The following is a 22,995-nucleotide window of genomic DNA, read 5'->3' as shown; positions in this document are numbered from 1 at the left end:
AGAATCAGCTGGAAAAGTCACGTGATCTTACACATGGCTCGCGCTATACGTGTGATCACCTGATAAATTTATGTCATTGTTGTACGTACGGGGATTCGTTATACGACGATCGATTGAAAACTGTAACAACATGGCGGACGGAACTGAAGAATTATCTGTGGTCGTCGAGAAGTTTCGGCTTATCAATGAGCCTAAAAATCACTGGGAGGCCAGGAAGAAATTCTTGTTGAATAACTGGGATGATTACCCGGAAATGCAGCTAGTTTCATTGTCGATGGTGTGGGCCAACATGCAGTTCGATGGCTGCAAGTAAGTACACCGAGAAGACAACTATTTTTGCATTTTGGGAAGTGTTGCGCTGTTGTCACTGCATGCTGTACTGTGTACATGTGCATGAGTGTGTGGTTATATGACAAAACGCTGTGACCTGAGTTGTGCTGTGTGAGTGAGTTTGTCCCACGTACACTGCACTGCACTGCGCCTCAGCGGTCACGTTAGTAAAGCCGTTAGCGCTAGTTCAGAAGCCTATCCAAAATTTGACCGGCATCTCCAGAGCTAGTACCAAGTATCACACATTTCGAGGGTCTGAAAATAATCTTACGCACGACGCGCGCTAGATTTTGAAAAAACGTTATACCTTATACGTGTGTTATACCCTCGCACGCGCGCTCGCGCGCCGAATCATGCAAATGTCAAGCATTGCCGATCTTTGAACTTGGCGTCTCTGCATCTCGGGCGTGGAGATACCTTACTAAAACATACCCAAAATGAAGTAAATATTCATCAAACAACCAAATAAAGCCAGCCTTTTAGCCAGGTCATGACTTCAAAGTCGTTGTGTTTCTTACCTGTTTTGTGTCAATTTTCTTATTTGGGGGGAAAAATGCTGATATTAGTAGACTAATACACTTTCTCACAGGTTTCACGGCAAACCGCTGCACAATACAAATGCATACAGATGGTGCGTTGCGGGCGCACGTGCACCTGTGTGAAGTTATCTACCGTAATGAGGATCTGACGGTACATACATGTATTTACGCAGACGTGCTTGTAGACCCTATCATGATTTGTATCATATGGCGTGCATGACATTTCACAAAATCTTTTATGAACTAAAAAGATTTGATACTATTTTCTGAGCATATAAAGAAAACAATTAGTGGATAGTGAGGCAATGACGTCACAGACTCATGAGTGAGTTGCCAATTTGTCTAATGATTTTCAAAGTTTTTCATGTCATTAAAAATTCATAATTTTCTTAATAGTTATCCGATTTTGCTCAAACTTTTTTTGATTGGTTTGTCTGGTTTTTTCTACTTCAATAGAAAGTAAATCATTTTTGGAGTAGACTTGCCCTATAATACAACTTAGTAAGAGTAAGGGAAAGGGACTCTAGGATTAGTCATTATACTTTTTAGTGTTACCTAAGAAACGAAAGTGTTTACATTTTGCTTCATTGATTGTGATTTTAGATACATTTTAGGTTTTGTTTACCTTTGTTTTCATTTTCACGCGGAGGTATGAGTGCCCATTAAGGCTAAGTGATACCTCCCCCCCCCCTCCCCCCCCCAAAAAAAATCTATGTGCAATCCGACCGGACGCAGGTAATGTGACCACTCCTAGGTAGAATTTGCCCACGTATAAAAAATGGCCATAAGTGTATGAATTTTTTTATTTATTCTCCCTTCTGTCTTTTTAATCTGCAACATAGGTACAACCCTGAACTTATGGAAAGGGTGGGAGAGCTGGCTGCAGGGATTGAAGTGACTCCTTCACATTGATGTCTGGATTGCATGCCTCCAATTGGGCCCCACAAAGATAGGAGAAATCCCATCATTCAGACTGCACCAAACTTAATTGAAACAAAAACACTAGTTAAAATGTAGTAAGAAGTTGAATCAAGACAATCATTTGAATATGTCAATTTTGAAAGCCGACCTGAAAATATGGAATCGTCATGTCATCCTCGAGCGAATCGGGTGATGAATCCGTCTGATATTCCATCATTTTCTCTCCACAACACTGGACTGATACTGGTTTGTCTTGTCTCATTTCTTGAAGATATTCCCCTGATCTCATGGACAGAGTGCGGGACATGGCAGCAGGAATCTTTGTTCAACCCTCTACGACAACATCACAATTATCATCCAAAGTAAGACCTCAAGAGCCTGCCCTTCTTACAGCATCTTCATGTAGAGTACAAGACGAACAACCAAATGAAAAGCACTTGATGAACTGTACAACAAGCCAGCATCCTATGTCACTTGGTGGCGTCGAGGCTAGCAGTAGCGAGCAGACGGCAGAGTCTAGGGAACATTCTTCAGCCAAGGATGTCAATGGGGATCATATAGTCATCAGCAAAGACACTCTTCTTTTTTCACTCTATCCATCAGATGGTAATCCAAAATTTGATAAATTGGTTAAACTATGTAGCAAAATCAAAGAGAAAGCCGTAAGAGGAAAGACGGATAAGCAAATCATAACGATGCTTTGGACTCTCCTGAATCAGCCAGATTGTCATAACCGATATGAATATCAACAAGTTAATGAAGATAGGCAAGTACAGTCCTGGAAGACCTACTTCTTGATAGGGGAGACATTGTGTGCTACTAATGTTTCTAGCTCAAAGAAAGCAGGGAAGGAAAAGGCAGTGATGTTGTTGATATCATTGGTGAAACAGCACAATGTCATCACACTTCAAGAAAGTTGTGAGGAGGAAGCCGGTAAGCTGGGCTTTGTATATGAAATAGTCTACATGAACGACAAACCTCCTCAAGGGTGTATGGCAAGCACTGACCAAGATCTCAATCAAGAGCAGACTGAGGATCAAACTATTCCCTCAGCGGAAGCAGACTTTCAGACCGAAGATCAGAAGAGAATATCTGCAGAATCCATCTTAGAATCCTTACCGCATCAGTTTGCAACACACGATCTGAATTCCTTTATTTTCGCAGCTCCCAAGCTACGTGGCTTTGTCTTATACGAGTCGAGAGAAGACCAGGAAAAGCTTGGATATTTCAATCCTGTTAGTACCATTGTCAACTCGTGCTCTATGTGTAAAGTACCATGCGAATTTGCTTCAGAGAAATGTGAAATTGGTTTGAGCACGGAGGGAATTGTATGCACTGTATTCATCAGTCATGAGAGGATTGCAACAGGTCTTGCCCTTGGGAGTCGAGAAGCTAAGCATCTTGCTGCTCACCATGCAATCAAGGCTCTCAAGATGACCAACCCTGTCCTAGTGAAGACCATGACAGGAGACGGTACTGAAGTCAATAGGGATGAGCTGACTGATCATGGTCCATCCAAAGAAGCAATGCTTCCAGAGACCAATGTCGGCCACAAGCTCCTGAAGATGATGGGTTGGAAGGGGGAAGGGGCTGGTCTTGGTAAGAGGGAGGATGGAATAGCAAACCCTGTCAAAGCTACTGGGTCTGGTTCCAAGACCAAAGAAGGTCTTGGCTGTGACATGGCAAGCTTGAGAAACCCACATACGAAGCGGCTGGAAGACCGTAAGGTCTGGGAGTACCTGCAAGAATTTGCTCGATCAGATCGTGAAGATGAACTGGTCTTTACCTCTGAGCTCAGCATAGATGAGAGGAAAAGGATACATGGCATATCTCTTAAGCTAGGATTAAAGAGCAAGTCTAGGGGGAAAGGGGACTCGAGGTATTTGATTGTAGGAAGAAAGTGGAGTGTTGATAAGTTAGTTCAAGCTGTTGAGGAGAAAGGAGGTAGCATGGGAGGCTATGAGTTACATGGTCCACCATTATGATATCATTATATATGAACTACAATTTTGTACAAAGTAATGGATTTGCTGTTCCAGAGTTTGACAAGCATCAAGCATAATCATGTTTTTGCCTCTTTTACTAACAGGTGTGTTCCTCTTTATTGTCTGTTCCCAATACATTGTGGTATACAGGTTTCCTTGAAAACATGGGATATAAGTCATGAATTAGATTACACAGTACTTCATAATAGCTGGCCAACATCAAAGGAATAAGAGAGACAGAAATGGATGTACATGTAGGCACTAGCAAAGTACATTGTAGTAGGTATTGCTGTATTAATCATTGATTGGTAAGCAAATCATGGTACATGTACACTGGGCAATACCACCTTAGACTGATGAAATATGTGCTGATTTTGGACCAGTATTTTCCACTAGCTACATGTATCTAAAAAAATCAGCAGTGTCCCTTTCATTGCTAAGTTTTAATTTTTTTAAAGTTTTACCCTCTGTATGAAACCATTTAATATTTAAAGTGTTTCAAATTCAAGATTGGATGAAATGGGGTGAAGGTGTGTGTGATCCATTCCTAACATCTCAGTCATAAGTTTAGCTGTAAATGAACAACCATGGCTCTTTTAAGTTTTAACCAACCTATTTCAGAAAGGATGAGCATCTTGCTAATGATTAAAGCATTTTTTACTGGGTCTTTCAGCTACCTACATGTAGTACCTGTTATTCTAATCTCATTTCTCCAGTATTTGTCAAGTAATCCACCTATAGCTTCACAAAATCATTCAAACAGGATGTACTGCACACAGGAAGCTTTTATAAGCTCAATGAGATGAGCCCTTTGTCTTGTTTTCTATGGACATTTTAATAGCGACTCTGTGTTGCCTGGCAAAGAGAGATTAGGCAGATGTGCTTTTATTGGTGAACTTTAAAGCCCCTTCTATGTGAATACCAGTACTAGAAGGTTGCATGTTTATTAAGGAAGCTGAGTTTATGTAAGTTTGGTAAACTACGTTGTACCTGTTAGCAAAATTATTTACTGTTCCGTGTACCACTTAAGAGCTAAGAATATCTGATTGTAGGAAATTTCTGTTTTATCATAAATTTCTTCAAGTCAGTAGGTCTTATTTTTTATTTCAGCCATTTTGTAACCCATGAAGCTAGAATATAGAAACATTGATATTTGAGACATTTGAGTAGGTAACGTGTTTTTTGCTAGAAAGCAAATCCTGATCAAGAATGTAAATGCTATACTACAAATTTTTAACTTTTTTTTTTCTTCTCTGGATTCCTGTTTTGTAGAGTGTAAAGTGGAAATTATTCCAAAGATTCAGCATTGAATAGAATGAAGATTAATATCCCAATCCAGATGACTTTATTTCTGATAAATTGTTTTCAAATCTAGAGTCATTTCAGCACCAAGAGTATGTTTTTTTTTCTGAAGAGAGTGCAGGCACTATCAATAAATTTTTTTTAATGAAGGGATGAAATGGTATCAATGTGTATTCTCTTTTCCTGCTCATAAGTGTTTTTTAAGAGAGAGATTCTTATTTGTTTATTTTTGTCCATCACATTGAGGAGCATGGCGGTTACCATTTTTTTTTTTTTACTGTATGTACTTATATTTATCGGTCATGTAGTGAGACATTATCCCATTATTTATTAAAGAAAGTTGTTTTCCATGTTCACTTTAGATAACTTGTTGCTGGCATTTTAGAAATTTCTTTTCTGAAAGAGCATAAACAATTTGTTTCATTTGTTTGCTGTATTCTCTCATCATATTGATTCAGAATTTTTTTGGAATAATGTTTTTGTAAAATAACCTGCTTTTTGCATTAAAATGCTATTAACTTTATTCTTGTATCTAATCTTGTGTTTGTTGGATAGGTGCAATATAGTGTTAACCCATAATCTTGTAATTTTGAAGTAAACACGTCAAGGTTCTCTCTCTCTTGTATGATGTTAGCACAATATTGCACCACAACCCTATATATACAAGTAAAGAGAGGAAAAGGATAGAATATGCAGAGGAACAGTTCCTTTATATTTTATGAGCGATGGCAAAATGCAAATGCAAGAGAAAGAGAAAGAGACAGACAGATAGAGAGGGAAGAGAGAAAGATAGGGGGTAATAAAAAGAAATGAAAGAAAAAAGAAAGCAAGAGAGAAAAATATAGGAAAAAGGAGAGAGAGCTTCCCATCATATCATGAGATGTTATTTGAGAGAGTTATACCGGTACTTGAAATAAAGATGAGACTGGAAGAGAGAGAGAGATAATGAGATGGGCAGTTGTTCCTACATATATATCATAAACCCAAAACGTTCATTCCTTGAGACAAAAGAAACAGTACATCACCCCAAAATCCATGATTTTCATCATCACCACAGAAATCTCACAATACACAAATACAGTGAAAAAAAAAACACGGGGGCTCAGGGCGAATTTGCCCCCCGAAATGCCTAAAACAGCCCCCGAAAATCAGAAAAGAGCCCAGTAAATTTGCATAGAGTTCAATGCAAAACAAATTTTAGAGTGTTATTTTTATGCAGGCAAGCTTGAAAAGTAGCCCCCGAAAAATAAATATTAATTTTTTCCCTGCACAAATACAAATAATACGTGTTGAATCCAATAGAATCAACATCTTTTGACAATCATTTCAATAAAAAAACATTTTATTTACAATCAAAAAAACAAAACAACAACATATGTAAACACAAAACTATATACAGTGTACATCAATGCTTTTGACTTCTCACACAGAAATCGATTGAAACAACACAAGTCACCCAAATGGTTCAACCCTAATACTTGTACATGTACCCTTTGGCAAAAGAACTGGCTTTACAAGTGCGAATATTGAGATTCATGCACCTGTGTAAAAAAAGGGGGGGAAAAAGAACACGTACAGATAACATATTGGGATGGGATATAGAGATGTTGATAAATAAGGCTAGCATCATGGAAGATTTTGTTCCAATTATATTTATTAGTAGCATCATGGAAGATGAACTTTGCATAGTAACTTCAGCTTAATTTGCATGAAGAATGGTTTAAAATCAATGAAGAAACTACAGAAATACTAAATTTGTGTGATTATCTTATAACACATTTCACAAAATGATGAAACAAATCTCTGGACTTCAAAAGTGCCTTTGAAATTGTCAAATACCACATTGAAGTCATAATATTTCCATATGGCATTTGGCCTATGTAACACTAAAAATCAAATTAGTTTGTTCATGTATATTCAAGCAACTTCATACACGGGCGTAATTATAATAATAATAATAATAGGCATTTCTATAGCGCCGTCTATCTAGATAATTCTATTCCAAAGCGCATTTGTTATTACCTTGACTTTAGCCTAGCTGCTGTTTAAACAGCGCTCCAGCATTTCAAGGAATTAATTCCTGCCAGGTACCCATTTACATCACCTGGGTTGAGTGTGACAAATGTAGATCGATGTCTTGCCAAAGGACATTAGTGCAACAGCGGGACTCGAATATCTTCAAAGGTTCATAACTCAAAGACCATGAAAAGACAAAATCCAACAAATCTTGTCATAAATATCTTAAACTATAATAAATTAATTTAAATCTTATGTACAGAGACCACTAATCTCCTTTCAGTTACAATGCAAGGCTTATATCGCACTAAACATGTTTCTGCTCTTTTTTATTCATTTTTTATTCTTTTTTTCACTGACATAAACATAAAGGCAATCTTTAGAGCTGGTCAAATTTCTGTCACTGAACTGTGTGAATATCAAGATGTGAAATAATAGAAAACCTGCACTCTTGCAAAATATACATGTACTCCTACAAATAATGTTTAGGTTCCTCCTTATGTTGGGTTTTTTAGAAATGGGAAGTTTCCTTGTTTTTATCATCTCTAAAAAATCATACCATTCAGGATTTTTAGGAAGCAAAACAAAATTACGATTTCTTTTATATAATTTGTATGGCTCTAGTCAAACCTCAATATTTCCTTAAAACAAATATTTGAAAACCTGAAACTGTGATAAAAAGTTAAATAAACATAATACGTACAGAATTTTTTAAAGACAATGGAATTTTTTGTCTGCTGGACTTTTTGCTGCATGCTTAGCAGAAGATCAAAATCAAAGCAAAATCTCTTTTACCTTATCTTTCCGGTATTGTTCAATTTACAAATCAAATCAAATCAAATTAAAACTCTCTTTTCATCCAAAATGAATTAAAGTCATATTTTGAATAACTGTCTTGCCATTTAAAGGGATAGTTGAGTTCTGTTGCAGAGGGCGCTACACAAAATAATTTTTTTGTGAGATACTGAAAAACTGAATGTCAAATTTGACAGAACATACAATTTAAACAAGAAAATTTAAGCGTGAAATATGCATCATACGAGTTGAATCAAATGAAAGAGGAGGATCTAAGCTTTACACATATGTGTCATTTATTAATTATAATTGTGATTAAGTTATGATAAAACATTGATGATTCTCAGTTTCATTTTTTCTGGGACGCACTGTATAGAAAACAATGCATAAGTGGTGCCTGATGGCCCCCCCATGATCCTCTTTTTCTTAAGTTAATTGAGAGCTGAGTTGATGAGATAGCCATCTGTCAGTGACCACGCTGTATGGTCTCATCCCTCCTGGGCAAACTAGTACAGACAGGCTTTAAGTGTTATCTGAGTGACTATATTGCTCTCTGTGATAAGAAGGAACTGCCAACTGCAATGGGTACACTGTCTGGAGCAGACTCTATCTCTTCTTCAGTGGGGAAATCAACTTGAACGGTGCGAAATCCAGTGTGACGTCTCATTCCCAACCCTCCTGGTGCTCGATTCTGTAACTGTTCAGAAAAGAGAAGTAACAAGAATAAGCAACTAAAAGTTGAATAATTACATCCTGTTAGATCTTTATACTAACAAGCAGTACATAGCATTGACTTGGCAACAGTAATACTATATTTGTAACGTTATATTTCGTTATAAAGGTATGTATCTGAAAATAATATATTATGTCAGAAGCTATGTTGACAGTTTTTTTCCCTCTTTCCAATGTCAATTGTATGGAAAACAGTGATTTTCAATTTTGTAATACCTTCCTTATTGTTGGATTTTATGCTCATTGCCTCATTCCTAGAGACAAGGACCACATAGTAATTGTTAAAAGGCAGAAGAGGTGCAGAAATCTGTCTATTCTCTGCTCATGCATCTAGTACCATACATCTTCTCATGACTGCATTGAATCCAAATTTAAAACTACCAAATGTAGACCAATTGTCCTTTAATGGGTATAGTAACTTCTAAATAAATTTTTAAAAAGAATGAAATACAAAAATAAATTGTCGCTTATGGCTTGTTCAGATATTCTGTGGTAAAACGCAGCGTTTTTTATTAACTTTTTAAAATATATGAATGGCAAGAGGGTATGAAAAAATTAGCAGCATACAACAATGGTCCAAAAATGTGAAATTCAGTACGGTACACTTTTTTAAAAACCTGTGGTACAACCACTGTGCTTTACCGCAGGAAAATGAGAACAGGCCTTTAGTAGAAAATGCCTACTTTGTATCTCACCTGTGATTGTCTTGCATTCAAGACCTGGGATTGTTGGTTGAAGAGAGATGCTCTGCCCCTTCCTGACGTGGCACGGACTGAACCCTGATCTGAACTGGCCTTCTCTGATACATTCTTGTTCCGACAGTTGAATCCAGAATACCCTGAAAATGAATTTAAGACAAACATGTAAATAATAATATGATAATAATAGTGAACATCTGTAATGCGCCATGATGAATAGAGTACTGAAGTGCTTACATCATATTCGTTTGTCATCCAGGTTAAATGCTGGAGCAGGGCAAATACCATGTTTGGAGCTGGTGTGACCACCCCATCATTGTTTAGCACAGAATTGTTTGGAACCAGTAACATTGACATCTTGGCTACTGGCTAGTATGATGTTACACTTCCGTACTCTATTTGTTGAAATTTCATATTTATTCTTTGTATTTGCTGTGAAATACAATATCATGGGATCTTTGAATTGGACCTTCTTTCTCCACTCCACTGCATGTAGAGATATGTATCAAGCACTATAGTATCATGTAGCTCTTCTACTGTACTTGCTTGTGTTGGGTAACATCTACAGACATACTTTACAGTACAACAGACATCACACACTTACCTTGACCATAGGATGAGTATCCATCGAATCCGTTGTGTGGATCAACTCGAGAGGCACCATCATCTTTATCCTCCTCAACATCTTCACTGAAGTTCTCCCCTGCTGCCAGAGCCTTCCCTATAGCCTTCAATGTCCTCTTAGCTTTCACCTTCAGCTCTTCTTCTTCTTCTTTCTTCTTGCCTGATAAGGCATCAGCATAAGATGCCTGTCCTGAGACCGTGCCCTGATCGTGGCTAGGATGCCTCTGGGGTGCATCTGGATGTTGCATGTTGGTTAACCTTTTTGATACGGCGGAACCTTGCTGAAGATCTGATAGTTTGGGTGGCGCTACAGAACCTGGTCCCTGTGAGTACGAATGATCAGTCATATCAGCAGATCTAAAACGGCCCTGGGTCAATCTTAAACTGTGCTCTGTGGAGAATTTGTGTGTTGGCTTATCAGTCTCATTCATCCAATTTGGACCAGAAACACTTGTGCTGTCTGGAACTGTTCTGGAAGGCACTGTATGTTTAGCTGTACAGCTCTTTGGTTGCTGATGTATAAGTCTCTGATGATCAAGGATGGAACCTGTTGCACCTTGATACCCTGGAAGCATATCATCACTCTCTTCTTTGGCAGTCAAAGCTTCTTTCAGAGTCACAGACTTGATGTTCTTAGAATACCTCTGTTGCCAAAGCTCCTTCTCAGTACTGTCTGCAAAAGCTTCATCAGAGTCATCAGAGCTCACACTCGACACTTCTTCATTGCTCTCTTCTTCTTCCTCTGTCTGTGTCACACCCATCATCAGCGGTGGTCTAGGGGGCTCATGATTAGAAGGTTTGGCTGATGAGATCAAAGAAAATGAAATTAGAAATAGCATTAAATTAACAAATTTCTTTGAAACATAGTGAAAGCTTAATATGAAATGAGTAATAAATAGCCAATAAGCCATTGTCAGAGTCTCAACACATTCTTTTATCATGAGATAACTGAAATGTAGCTTTACATAAAGTTTATGCTTCAGATTATTTATACCACATCAAAAGTTACACTTGATTTCAGAAGCTTGTTTCAACAGTTCAAACCACCTATAAAGCAGAATACTATTTTAATCATTTTGGAAATTATGTAAAGGGTCAACTTGCTGTCATCTCCTTAGGTTCATTTTCAAGATGATAATAACATGGGTAGCTACATCTCCACTGCCTGAAGTCAACGTCTCAGTAAATTGAACATGATGCTGAAGAAGATGCTGTGTAACTTCCTTACCTGACCTTCCTGGAGATGTCTTCTGAAATCCCCTAGAAGCATCCAGGGATATGCCCCTACCTGATGGGCCCTTGGGAGGGGGCTGACCTTGCTCTTGACCGGGGTTGGCTAATGAAGGTGGAGGGAAAGACAGCTCTTTGGGTTTGACCCTGGTGCTAGACATTCCCATCTGAGTGACCCTGCGATGAAGATCATTGATCAACTCTCTAGGAACATAGGAAGCTCTGGAAGATAACTGCAATAAATCAGAAACAAATGATGACAGCAATGAACCACACTTTGTACAGTCGTATATTGCCTCATGCATCAACTGGCTTTTTTTCACTCTAAAGTGTTGGGAGCCCCAAAAGTTTGATGGCAAAATTTCACTTAAATTGTATCATAATGTGAAAGAAGATGTCATTTAAGAAACATTTGTGCAAGGATTTTCAAAATAAATGTGTTTGAACTCGAATATTGTTGAAAGAATACAAAATTTAGGTTTTCTGCGTACAACAGAAAAAACGCAAATTATGTATTGTTCTATTAATATTTGTCTTCAAACACATTTTTTTTTTTGGGGGGGGGGGGGGTGTCTAATAAATGACATCCTCTTTCACATTATGATACAATATAACTGAAATTGTGCCATCATAACTGTTGACGAATTTGGGGCTCATAGCACTTTAGAAGGGCTTTAAGTATTTTATTTTTCCAGATTTAAAGCATATGGAAGACAAAAGAGACTATCTTGTCAAGATTTTTATGATAATTAATCACTTATCATGATGTTTTATATATGTTTCCAAAATTATTGCTGCGGTCCTGCCCAAGATATATCGAGGTTAAAACACCCACAAATAAAAGACTCCTAGAACAATTACCTCCCCCCTTATTTCATGCTACTCTGAATTACATGTAGGGGTTATTAGTTGGTTGGCATTTGTTGGGGGAGGAGTGACAGGTTAGTTGTATAGGGGCTGGTAGTCCTGGAGAGAGGTTTTGAAGAATCCTTCAGGATATCAAGACCTTCATGACCATTTTCCTTCAAACTTCTTTTGTTAGTTATTAGGATTTTCTGCTTTTAGATAATTGACTTGTTATGGGACAGAGGTGCCCTAGAAGATTTCATATCAATATAGCAAGCAAATGTAACTACATTTCAAGTTCAAAAGAATAGTGCAAGAAAACATTTATAAATATTGCCATTTACCTTCTTTGGGTCTACTTCCAGCCTATCACGTTCGATCGTCAGATAGATGTCAATACCACAGGTGACTTCTGCCATGAGTTGTTCAGTGATAGCCTCCCTTAGACGCAGCAGGTATACAGTATCCAAGAGAGCGCAACGGATGTTCACTTTAGAGAGAGGGCGCTGGAACCAAGATGATTCGTCTTCCTGAAAAAAACAAAAAGAAAGTTTGTAATCTACTGAGCCGAGTTCCAGCACCATTACACAGATCATACAATTGATATTAAACGTGTAATGAATACTGTTAGTAGGCTATCATTCAAATTCATATATTACATCTTTCAATTTAAATTCAATTCATTTTATTTTCACATTTTGATAAAAATCACACTAACAAACATTTACAATACAAAGTCAATTCCAACAAATAACACAACAGAACAGAAGTTTCAAAAAGCAGGCGACAAACAAAGGCCAAAGGCCTATCAAAGGCTTGTCCCCAAAGTATATAAATAATTAAATATAAATGAAGTGGTACAACAGGAAGACAGAAAGAAAAAAAAGGGGGGGGGAAAAAAAAACTTTTAAAACTTAACTGTGAACTGCAAGAGAGTAAAATATTCTCTCAATACCAGTATGTCTGTTCATCTACTTTTATATTTAGGCTTATCATTTTGCTTTTTAAATGCTTATCAAATTATGTAATCAATAATATGTAGACAAGAGGAAAATAAAATTTCAGTAAGAAGGCTAATTAGATCATAACCTAACAACGACCAAAACATATAGAGCTTAATTGCTACTCACTTCAATACGTTGTGTGTTCTCTAGGTGCAAAGCAATGTCATGGATACTGATTTCAAGGTACTCTAGGATGCACTGTGTTGTTCCACTAACATTCCGGGGGAAATCCCCCATATACTGTCTTCTCTTGATTAGTATGTCTCCTACCTGTGAATAGAAAGACAAAAAATAATAATCAAGCAATCTATAAATGTCTGCATGGCTAGTCAGGCATGTTAATTTCCTTTGAAATTATTATTATTATTATTTATTTGACCAATCGGAAAAACATACAGTGAGTATGACAATCAGATAATACATAGACATTTCATAATACATTCAAACAGCTTTAGGAAAGTGGAGAGGAGATAGAGAGAAGGATACAGTCTGCTGGTCAGGGGTGACAAAAGCAATTTAAATTGCTATTACTCGAAAGCATGTCACCCCCCGAAATGTAGTGTTTGCTAGAACCTAAAACCAATAACTTAGCAGGGACATCTTGTTTGCAGTTCATACACATTTTCATTATCATTAACTCTATGTGGCACATGATCTTTCACATTTAACAATATAATTTACACTAATCAATTACTTGCATTTGCATTTGCCCAAATCCAATTCATAGTTCAAGGCACTCAATAACCATTGCACTTACAGCTTCACAGCATTTACATGGCATTAAATGTATATCTTATTCAATCTTACATGTCTATGAATTTGCTTTCATAAATAAAAGCCTGGTATAGGTGAATTCCTACCTGTGTATCAAACACACTGTTCAGTTCTATGCCATAGTGGTGATAGAGAAGATCTGACACAAATCTACAGTCATGGATCACCTGAAAAGGAATCACAAAATAAAACACATTTCTTGAAACAATAGCAGAAAATGTGGTACACAATGTTTTGCATTCTTTTTGCAAGGAGCTTGCGCTAAATTGGCCCAATGTAAGAGTTTTCATTAATAATGCTCAAGTTTCATATTAACCTCAAAACTAGAGTTGGAAACTTTACAATAAAGAGAGGGTTACTGGAAAATAGTGGAAATATCAATGTCTTGTAGATTTACTATAACTTCTGAAGAATAACAACTTACTAGTATACCGCTAAGTTCTTTGACAGAAATGCTCTTTCAATATGAAATGTTCAAATGAGCTAAATCACTAGCAGAATGTTTGCCCATGTTGATGGCTCTCCTTACCTTGGTAATATTAGTAGCTTGTAGAATGTCTATGAACTTCCTAGTGAAGAGGGATGGAACCGCCAGCACATCAAACATATACACTGCTCATCACAAAGAACCTAGTGATGCAGGAGGTAAAACAGATTGAGATGAGAGCACAAGAGAGAGAGAGAGAGAGAGAGAGAGAGAGAGAGAGAGAGACAGAGAGAGACAGAGAGAGACAGAGAGACAGAGAGAGACAGAGAGACAGAGAGAGAATGGGAGGGGGGAGGGGCAAGAAACATAGCAGGATCACAAGAACATTTTTCAGAAAAAGGTCACACAAATTTAGAAGCAATGGACAGATGAAAATAAGAGAAAATAGAGTTTGATAAAAGTACATGTAGCGATTGCATCAGACAAAATATTGGGAAAAATGATTATTTAGAAAAGCAGATACTAAGGGAGTATAGAAGATGTTTAATTTGTCTATGATGTTCAAGATAAGGCATTGTTCAGCAAAACAAAACATTTAACCAGTTGACAACCAAATGAGCTCATACCCATAGGCTTTGTACAGTAACCACCTGGGTTCCATAGGCAATGTGTTAATACACCCATTGTACAAACAAGTATAACTTTCCTCTTTGCATTTTTCTTGAAGCAAGGTGTAATCTTACCAGGACAAGAGAGAGTTTGCCCTTCCTTCCAAGTCTTGATCCCTTCAGTACTAGCCCTATGGCACTCTGCTGCTCCATGTCTGTGATCTAGTGGGTGGTGATTGGAATAGGAAATTAGTAGAGATATTAGAGGGATATTCTTCCTAAAGTGATGATCAACCTGCATTAGTGACCACCTGTCTACAAAGGCCACAATCTTTGTTACCCTTGAAAATGGTTTCCCATTGAATCATGTACTAAAGGAACCTGTCTACAAAGGCCACTTTTTGTGTTTCCCTTGGGCGGCCGCTATCCCGGCCCCCCACTCAGAGGTCGGAATGACCGCATGCGTGTTGCCAAAATGTCCGGTAAAGGGATATTTTTCGTGCCCGAGAAGTCCAGCCCGAGAATTGTAAAAAAATTGTAAAAAAAGGGGTGTATTTGACTTTTCACCCTGAGATTTCTTTAAAAAGGGGGTGTTTTTCTTTTTTTCTCTCATCTCTTTGCACTCCTGAGAAATTATTCCGAATTTAGGGGGGTACATTGAGCATTTTTCCTGATTTAGGGGGTCTCCAAGGCAGGAAAAGCCCGCGAAAAGCCCGCAAAAGGGGGGTTTGGAAATGTTGGCAGTCCTCAGATAGGGGGTGCTTTCAAAAAGAGGGTACGAGCATATGCGTACCCTAAATAACACTGAGTGGGGGGCCGGGGTCGCTATAGACAGGTTTGACTGTACTAAACTTCTGGTATTAATATCTGGTATGAATTGAAAATGTTAATTAGTACTGAGTTCTCTAGGAAGTAGATGTAAGGCATTAAAACAACAGGAGAGTCAATCATAACCACATCAAATGCTTCCTTTCTAGGCAAAACTGTTGACTATCAGCCATGGTGGGCCTGAAATATAAAAAGTGTTTAAAGTGTTTAAGAAATTGTTTCATTCTGATGTATACATTACAAAAATTAATTACTGAAGCACAAACATTTTGTAGAAAAAGCATGAAAAACAGTCATTCACAAAGAAAGTGCTACTTACAGCTTGATCAAAGACAGCATCATGTTGACTGATTAGAATATAATTCCTCTGGTTGCTTTCTGTTGTGGTATCTATTGATAGAAATTTAAAAAACAAGATATATGATTATGATTATGAAGAACCAATTTTTTTTTTTTTTTAACTTTTCTTTTAGTTCGTATAACAAATAACATTTCTCTAACCATGAAATTTCTTAATGAAATTCTATTCAAATTAAACCCATTTTCTACTCAACAATAACAAATGTTTTGACCCGAGCTGAATTAAATGTGAATGATTTACCATCACGTCTGGATGGTGGCGGGGATTGCTGAGGCTGACATAAGGGACTTCTGTCGTTAATACTCAGATCTGATATCCCTTCACACACAGCTTGGTCGGGCAGGTCTGTAGAATGTACCTCTGGTCTGGGGGGGGGGGGGGGAGGCAGAAAGATATATAGAGAGAGACAAAGATAGAGACAGAACGATAATGAAACAAAATCTTTCTTACTATACACAAAGGGACATTTTTTTAATAAGTCTTGTTTAAACATTTGAGGAATGATGTTCTTGTGAAAAGTAGGATTCAAATGTTTGAAACAGTCTACTCAATATTCCCTGAGTCCACTAATATGATGAGTTACCAGACTATTGTGATGGTATGTAAAACAAGTACAGGAACATCCTTCTTGATAAATGCCTTATCTTTGACATTTAAAGCTTAAAGTAGGACTTTCAACTTGGTATATGACAGACTGACTAGCTATCAACCACTTATTTCTTTGAATAGTGAGAATTGATTGTTTGACCTAATAATTTCCCCCTCTCGCATCCCGCAGGTATGAACTGTTACTAAGTATTTTGTGTCTCGGAGGGAAAATGAAATAAATCACTGAGACCCTCAGGTCTCTCCTCCTGGTATAACTAATTGGGGGTGTGCAGGTGGACCACTGCACCAAAATTTTTCCCTACTCTTATAGGAAGTAGTGCGGTGGGTTCTTAACGTGCAAAGGTGGTGAATCTCCTCTACACGGGGCCTCCATTTATCATGTTTTCTGAAGGAAGGATTGTTTTCCACTATAATATAGCCTGCATCTATGAAACAGGGGAGGGGCACGTCAACACACAACGCAGACTTCATTCATCCACCTGGGTTGGATTCGAACCCACAATCATTGGTTCGACAGGCAGATGCTTTTATTGACCGAGCCAACTCGCCTCCTAGGCGGTTAGGCCATCATACATACCTATTGTCCTCTGGCTCTTGAGGAATAATAACTTCTTCACTGTAAGGAGGACCAGGATCATGACCCCAATCTTCTGTGTAGGAGTTCACCTACATGGAAAAAGATCAAAGGGAAGGCATGGCAATAAAATCTCAATCTTCAAGTACGATTTAGGAAGATAAGTTATCTTTTTAGAAACAAATTATATGTAATGAGAAAAGGTGGTACTGTTCAATTATAATATGAATAGCAGTTCATGGATCTATTTACTCATCGACTACTGAAATATTCTTATTTTCAGAGGCTTAATACAAGATTGCATAGTTTCCTTCAGGGATGGGTTAATTGTACGCAAGATGTAGGACTAATAGGTATACAAAGAATCAACCTCCACTGAAATACCATAAAAGAAAGATAGCATTTGGGAATCAAATGTACATGACTATGTCTATGATGTCCCTATCCCTTAAATCACCTGTTGATAGCCTTGCTGGTAATCATCAAATATCTCAGGGTTTTCTGGATCTTCATAGCTCCTAGCTTTTGGTACTTGAGTTTCCTTCTGTTCATGACCGTTGTTTGATGCTTGTGGCAATTCATTCTCCTCTACAACCCTTACTGCAAAAAAAATGAAATAAAACAGATAATTTTAAGTATCTCAAGTTTTACAGAAACATCAGATTTTACATATTGCCTGCCTAGACAGCTGGGCCACTTTTGTTGTTTATGGACTTAATAAAACCAGGCTCTGAATTTTGGATTGGTTTCATACTTATGTTTAATTATATAGAATGTGAATTATAATTTCATAAGATGCTGTAGACACTAAGCTTTAAACACTTGAATACATTGACTACCAAAGCTTCTGGAAGAAAGCCATCTCCAGCTTCAAAGTTCCAGATCTAACTTCAAGGTGTGTGTATGGGGGGGGGGGGGGAGGGGTGTCCCAGCTTCTAGGTCTTGCACCATGGTCATTTTTTACATCTGTCTCTTGCTTGCTGGGTCATATCAGGATTGTATATGCGAACACTTTTGCAATTTAGTTAGCATTTCCAAAAGTTTAATTAATGTCATAGGTATTTTTCCGACAGATTATCCTTCCATTTATTTGTCTATTTAAAACTTTTGCAGTTGTTTAAACACTAGTTGTCAGGTTATTTTTATTTTATTTTTTTTTGAGGGGGGGGGAGGGGGGTAGGGATCTTGGAAGTCCATTAAAATTTCCCTAAAGCATAATCAATTTGAAAACAAACAAAATTTGAAACTTACATTCAATAATTTCCTGTCCATAGAAGTTGAGAAGACCCAGGAACTTCTGGCCAGATGGCAATGCAGTGGCTGGAAATAAGGAATAAACAGTGCCAGTCCATGCTCATATATTGATAAAGTTTTTCACTCTTCTTGATGGATGCATTCAAAGTAGATCTAAAGTCTATTCTATCTTGTCTGATCAACTGTCTATCTTGTCAGATCAACTGTCACACATTGACATCAACGCCAATTAAGAATTCATGCAAGACACATCTGCGGATAAGAGCCCCAGAGGAGGAGGAGGAGGAAGGAGAAGAAAAAGAAAAAGAAGACGATGAATAACTCAGAAGACGACGAAGAAGGTGAAGAATGAAAAGCCAAGGGAATTATTCTCAACAAGCATAATACTAATTATCCTTGCTTATATAGCGCCTAACTAGGCACATTCATGGGGCACTAGAGGGCGCTTTGCGCCCGTACGAAAATCTGAATGGCCTTGCTGCGGTGGGTCGGCAATAATCAGCCTTAAACTTGGATATGGGAGGGTGGAAGGATATATCTTTTTTATAATGTTATCTGGTCTTACCCTAACCATCCTATGTTTAATCTATGTAGAAATAACTTGCGAGTACGATAAGAGAAACATCGGGCCCATTACTGATGCAACTTTTAAAATATTAGCCTAGAAATGACCACCAAACGGAAAAAATTGACATTTTTCCCGACAAATCTTCATAAAATCTGATTTATAAACAAGTCACATCTAGGTACACTAATACAAATACGATTTTCTGAAAATTCAGGTATTATTTTTTAAGTTTCTTTCAAGTATATTTCTGCGCATTGCAGCGCCAATGTTCTTCAATGCTTCAAAATCACCCTTGAAATTTTTTTTTGCAACGAATTTGTTACGAGGTCCGCGAGTGTTCCCCGTTCCTTGCGTGTTGAAAGTTTGGTAATACATAGTTTACATTGACTCGCGCACGAAAAAATGGTCGAAAACAAAATGTCAAATGAAGAAATAAACAAGCTTTTGTATAGTTATAAGAGTTCTACCGAGGTTTCTTTGTCGATTTAATTTATTATATAGTCTCAATTAGAATTCAGAATTATCTCACTGAAAAGTTAAGAAACCGACGATGTTCTCGATCGTAGTTATTTTCATTTTGCCAGCAGCCGATCTAGCGTTGTTTGGGCAAAAAGCTAGGCCGCTGCCTTCCCATCGCAAACCTTTCCGAGTCCCGCTAAAATGGCGCGCTGCGGAGCTCCGAAGCTGCGTTGGTATCGCTGCAAACTCTCAGCCGGCTAGCTCCCCAAGACGGACCATTCGCGGTATGGCGAGATTGTGTGTGTGAGGTACGATTTTGGATTTGAGAACGCACGTAATGCAACCGTGCGCGTCATATTCAGCTGTCGAATGTCTACGACCAATTTTACATGTACGATTTTTAGTACAGATACTTGGTCAGTTTTTTTCTTATATCTTTGGTTTTACAACATTTAAAAATATAATTTCTTCATATTTGCTCCTGACTCGGTTAAGACTAATTGTGTGATGTGTTTTCAAGTCGATTTTTTGAATATATTTTTTTGCATGAATTTGCCTAGCCTAACACTTACTTTATCAGAAGTCTCCAAGTCTACAATAATGCAGCATAATTACCCTGGCTTTAGCAGTGCAGCTGTAATGCACGCAGCGTTTCAAGGATTAAATTCCTACCAGGTACCCTTTTACTTCACCTGGGTGGAGTGTGGCAAATGTAGATCGATGTCTTGCCAAAGGACATTAGTGCGGCGGCGGGACTTGAACCGCGGACCTTGTGATCGACAGTCCGGCGACGTATCCACTCGACCACAACACCTCTACACTAGACACAACCAAAATTAGCTAAAGATCTCCCAATATATAAGACACTTAAATACTAACAGAGAAGTGTATTTCATATCATTTCATAACGACAACATGTATCCGGTCAAAACACCCATCACGGTCACGCTTTTACTTGACATCATATAAACAAACATAAATCTTAGCATGTGGGACTGAGGCTCTACAAAAATGATCTAGACCTACTTCAAGTCAAGATTTGTTATAGGCCTACTTACCCTGTTTAATTGAAATCATTTTTGTGACTGGGTCAATGGAATGAAGTATGCCTTCATATTTTCCTTCTCTTGTTTCAATTTGAATTCGAGCACCAACGTAACTTGACATTTTTAGTTGCCTTTCACTTTCAGTTTCGAACAAATGAGGTTTTGAGGGTAGGGTTTTGAAGAAAAAAAAAATGTTATGGTGAACTTGAGAAACAAATTTAATTGAAATTTATCTCGACTAAAACCCCATACCATATCATACCATACCATTGTTCAGTCTACACCCCCTCAGTAATACAGATAAGACCCATGATATACCAGACTTCCCCTTCCAGAACATTTGTTTAATAACTTAATCCCAGCCAAATAAACCCCAAATTGTATACATCTGATAAGAACCCCAAAACCTCCAAAACAAGACTTCCTGGCGTGGGGTCGAGGGGCATAGCCCATGAAGTTCAGGGGTTTTAGGCATTTAGTAATGGTCAGATGAGCAACCAGAGGTCAGCCTTAGGGCCCTTGGTGGGGTTCAGGGGGCAGAGCCCCCGGAATTTCAGGGAAACCATGCCAATTTAGCAACAATTGTCGATCACTGGTATCGAGTTAGAAATAAATCAAGTTTGAATTTTATTAGGGGGAACTATTCCCAAGCCCCCCCCCCCCCCCCCCCCCCCCCCCCCCCCCCCCCCCCCCCCCCCCCCCCCCCCCCCCCCCCCATCATTACGCCAGGGCGAGGAAGCATAGTGAACGAGAGGGGTGAAGGTGACGAAAGTGACTACCCCCTCACAGGTTTTGAAGTTTTGTACAATATAGTATAAAAAGAAGCAATATACCTTTTTCACACTTCACTTTTCTACAATATTTACTGTACACTTTGAAAAATATTATGCTCGGGAGCTTAGCTCCCGAGCGAAAAGATTTTTGCATTTTTATTTGTCTAAACGCTGCACTCTTGGGCCCTCCAGAGCCGAAAAAGAGCCGTTTGTTGCAGTCTTTAGTCAGTAATTGCTTTACACTTATTTTGTTCTCTCACTTTTTTAATTTTTCAGGGGGAGGGGGTAAGAGGACACTTTTTTTTTTTTTTTTTGGTCTCGAAATTTGAAAATTTGTCATTTGGCTCCGTTTGGGGGGGGGGGGGGGGTAAGGTCAACTCAGCCATTGATATAATTGTTTTTGTTTTTTTAATATTAAAAAAGAAAACGAAAGGGGGGTGTTTTCCTCCAAAATACACACATAAAAAATACCAAGAGGGGGGTTTAACCCCCCCCCCCCCCCTGCGTCTGGACACCCATACTTACTATTGGACAGTAATAATGTTGTTATCACTTTCTGATCAATCCTAGGCGCAAGTTTTGGCTTTGGTCATTCCGTCTTACATCCTGTGGAGCTCGGACATCGATCCCCAAGTTTTCTTGGGCTTTGAGTTCGTTTGATCCCCTGATGAGTTTCTGTCTTTTGGGTCTTTTACCACCTTCTCCTCCGCGTATGACTACTGAAAGGACTTTAATTATTTGTTAAATGATTTGGACTAAAGCCCTTTTTCCTCTAAACAGATGATACAAAATTATATTTGATACATTTTCCCCTTGTTACAAATGCGTTTTACAAAATTAATGATATCCACCCGGTCAAATTAAAGATTTGAATCATCTCTGCTCTCTGTCTTCGGTAAATGGATGTCTCTAACCCGAGGGCTTTCAATCTCTTTTTTAAAAATTAAATTCAACATGACAACAAAGATATTACTTGAAGGAAACTTTGATTTTAGAATAGATTATGAATTGGGGTCCGTTATACTTCCAAATAAAATTACACGATCATCTGATCATTCAGTATGGCTTCATTGGCTTGCCCTATCTAACTTGCAAGACGTTATATGCAATTTTCATTCTTACTATTGAAATACAATTATTCGTGACAGGTTAATGGATTCATTCGTATAGAGGCACTTCAAAAATAGACGTAATAGGCATGTGCACTGTTATCAACTTTCAAAGCAATAATTAAGGTATGTTAAACTTTGTTAACTGAATCAGTTGAGTTGACTGTCGAAAATATAGGCCGGCTATTATTGGCTATTATTGGCATTAATTTCATTATTTGTACTTAAGTGACCAGTACTTACGAGTTTATGGGTTCATGATTCAATGCCCCCTAGAAATATGTGAATTATTAAAAAGAAGAAACATAGGGACGACATCGATCATTATGGATTGTATAGATTTCCAAGCTAATTAGGTTCTTTAGTTCTGATAAATGATGTGGCATATATAGTTATAGCGTTATAGTTGCTGCTGGAATTCGCTGGAGAAGGGGGTGGTGCCCGGTGCCCTCTGAAACTGGTGGAGGAAGGGGTACAGAGGAAGGGGAAGGCCGATAGGGGAGGGGGGGGGGTACTCACATATTAGGACATACAGGGTGTGCCGCTCTAATGGGTCACTTTTTCACACATAAAACCCAAACGT

General features: G+C 38.1%; 2 protein-coding genes across 2 annotated transcripts; one reads left to right on the top strand and one right to left on the bottom strand.

The window, feature by feature from the left end:
- The first annotated feature begins 107 nt into the window (after window positions 1-107).
- On the top strand, window positions 108-5,600 carry LOC578674. The gene is made up of 2 exons (XM_030980299.1): window positions 108-309; window positions 2,062-5,600. Exons 1-2 carry the CDS (start codon window positions 131-133, stop codon window positions 3,773-3,775), a joined length of 1,893 nt encoding a protein of 630 aa, XP_030836159.1. The 5' UTR covers window positions 108-130; the 3' UTR covers window positions 3,776-5,600.
- Window positions 5,601-8,300: 2,700 nt separating this feature from the next.
- Window positions 8,301-15,053, bottom strand: LOC578566 (piRNA biogenesis protein EXD1). The gene is made up of 9 exons (XM_030980298.1): window positions 14,967-15,053; window positions 14,326-14,426; window positions 13,883-13,963; window positions 13,149-13,292; window positions 12,363-12,548; window positions 11,171-11,405; window positions 9,923-10,744; window positions 9,316-9,458; window positions 8,301-8,585 (listed from the first exon to the last, which is right to left on the bottom strand). The coding sequence occupies exons 2-9, from the start codon at window positions 14,401-14,403 to the stop codon at window positions 8,430-8,432; spliced, it is 1,845 nt and encodes a 614-aa protein (XP_030836158.1). The 5' UTR covers window positions 14,404-14,426; window positions 14,967-15,053; the 3' UTR covers window positions 8,301-8,429.
- Window positions 15,054-22,995: the final 7,942 nt, after the last annotated feature.

This window comes from Strongylocentrotus purpuratus, unplaced genomic scaffold (genome assembly GCF_000002235.5).
Source record: "Strongylocentrotus purpuratus isolate Spur 01 unplaced genomic scaffold, Spur_5.0 spur5_scaffold_11, whole genome shotgun sequence".
Classification (NCBI taxonomy): domain Eukaryota; kingdom Metazoa; phylum Echinodermata; class Echinoidea; order Camarodonta; family Strongylocentrotidae; genus Strongylocentrotus; species Strongylocentrotus purpuratus.
This window is presented reverse-complemented; position numbering and strand designations above follow the sequence as displayed.

Excerpts from the sequence above, each read along its gene's own strand:
- LOC578674 (XM_030980299.1), top strand. The coding sequence starts at position 131 with ATGGCGGACGGAACTGAAGAATTATCTGTGGTCGTCGAGAAGTTTCGG. Across the intron at positions 310-2,061 it reads ATGCAGTTCGATGGCTGCAA|ATATTCCCCTGATCTCATGG; the intron begins GTAAGTACACCG and ends CATTTCTTGAAG.
- LOC578566 (XM_030980298.1), bottom strand. The coding sequence starts at position 14,403 with ATGTTTGATGTGCTGGCGGTTCCATCCCTCTTCACTAGGAAGTTCATA. Across the intron at positions 13,964-14,325 it reads AAGCTACTAATATTACCAAG|GTGATCCATGACTGTAGATT; the intron begins GTAAGGAGAGCC and ends ATTCCTTTTCAG. Across the intron at positions 11,406-12,362 it reads TGGAAGTAGACCCAAAGAAG|TTATCTTCCAGAGCTTCCTA; the intron begins GTAAATGGCAAT and ends GATTTATTGCAG.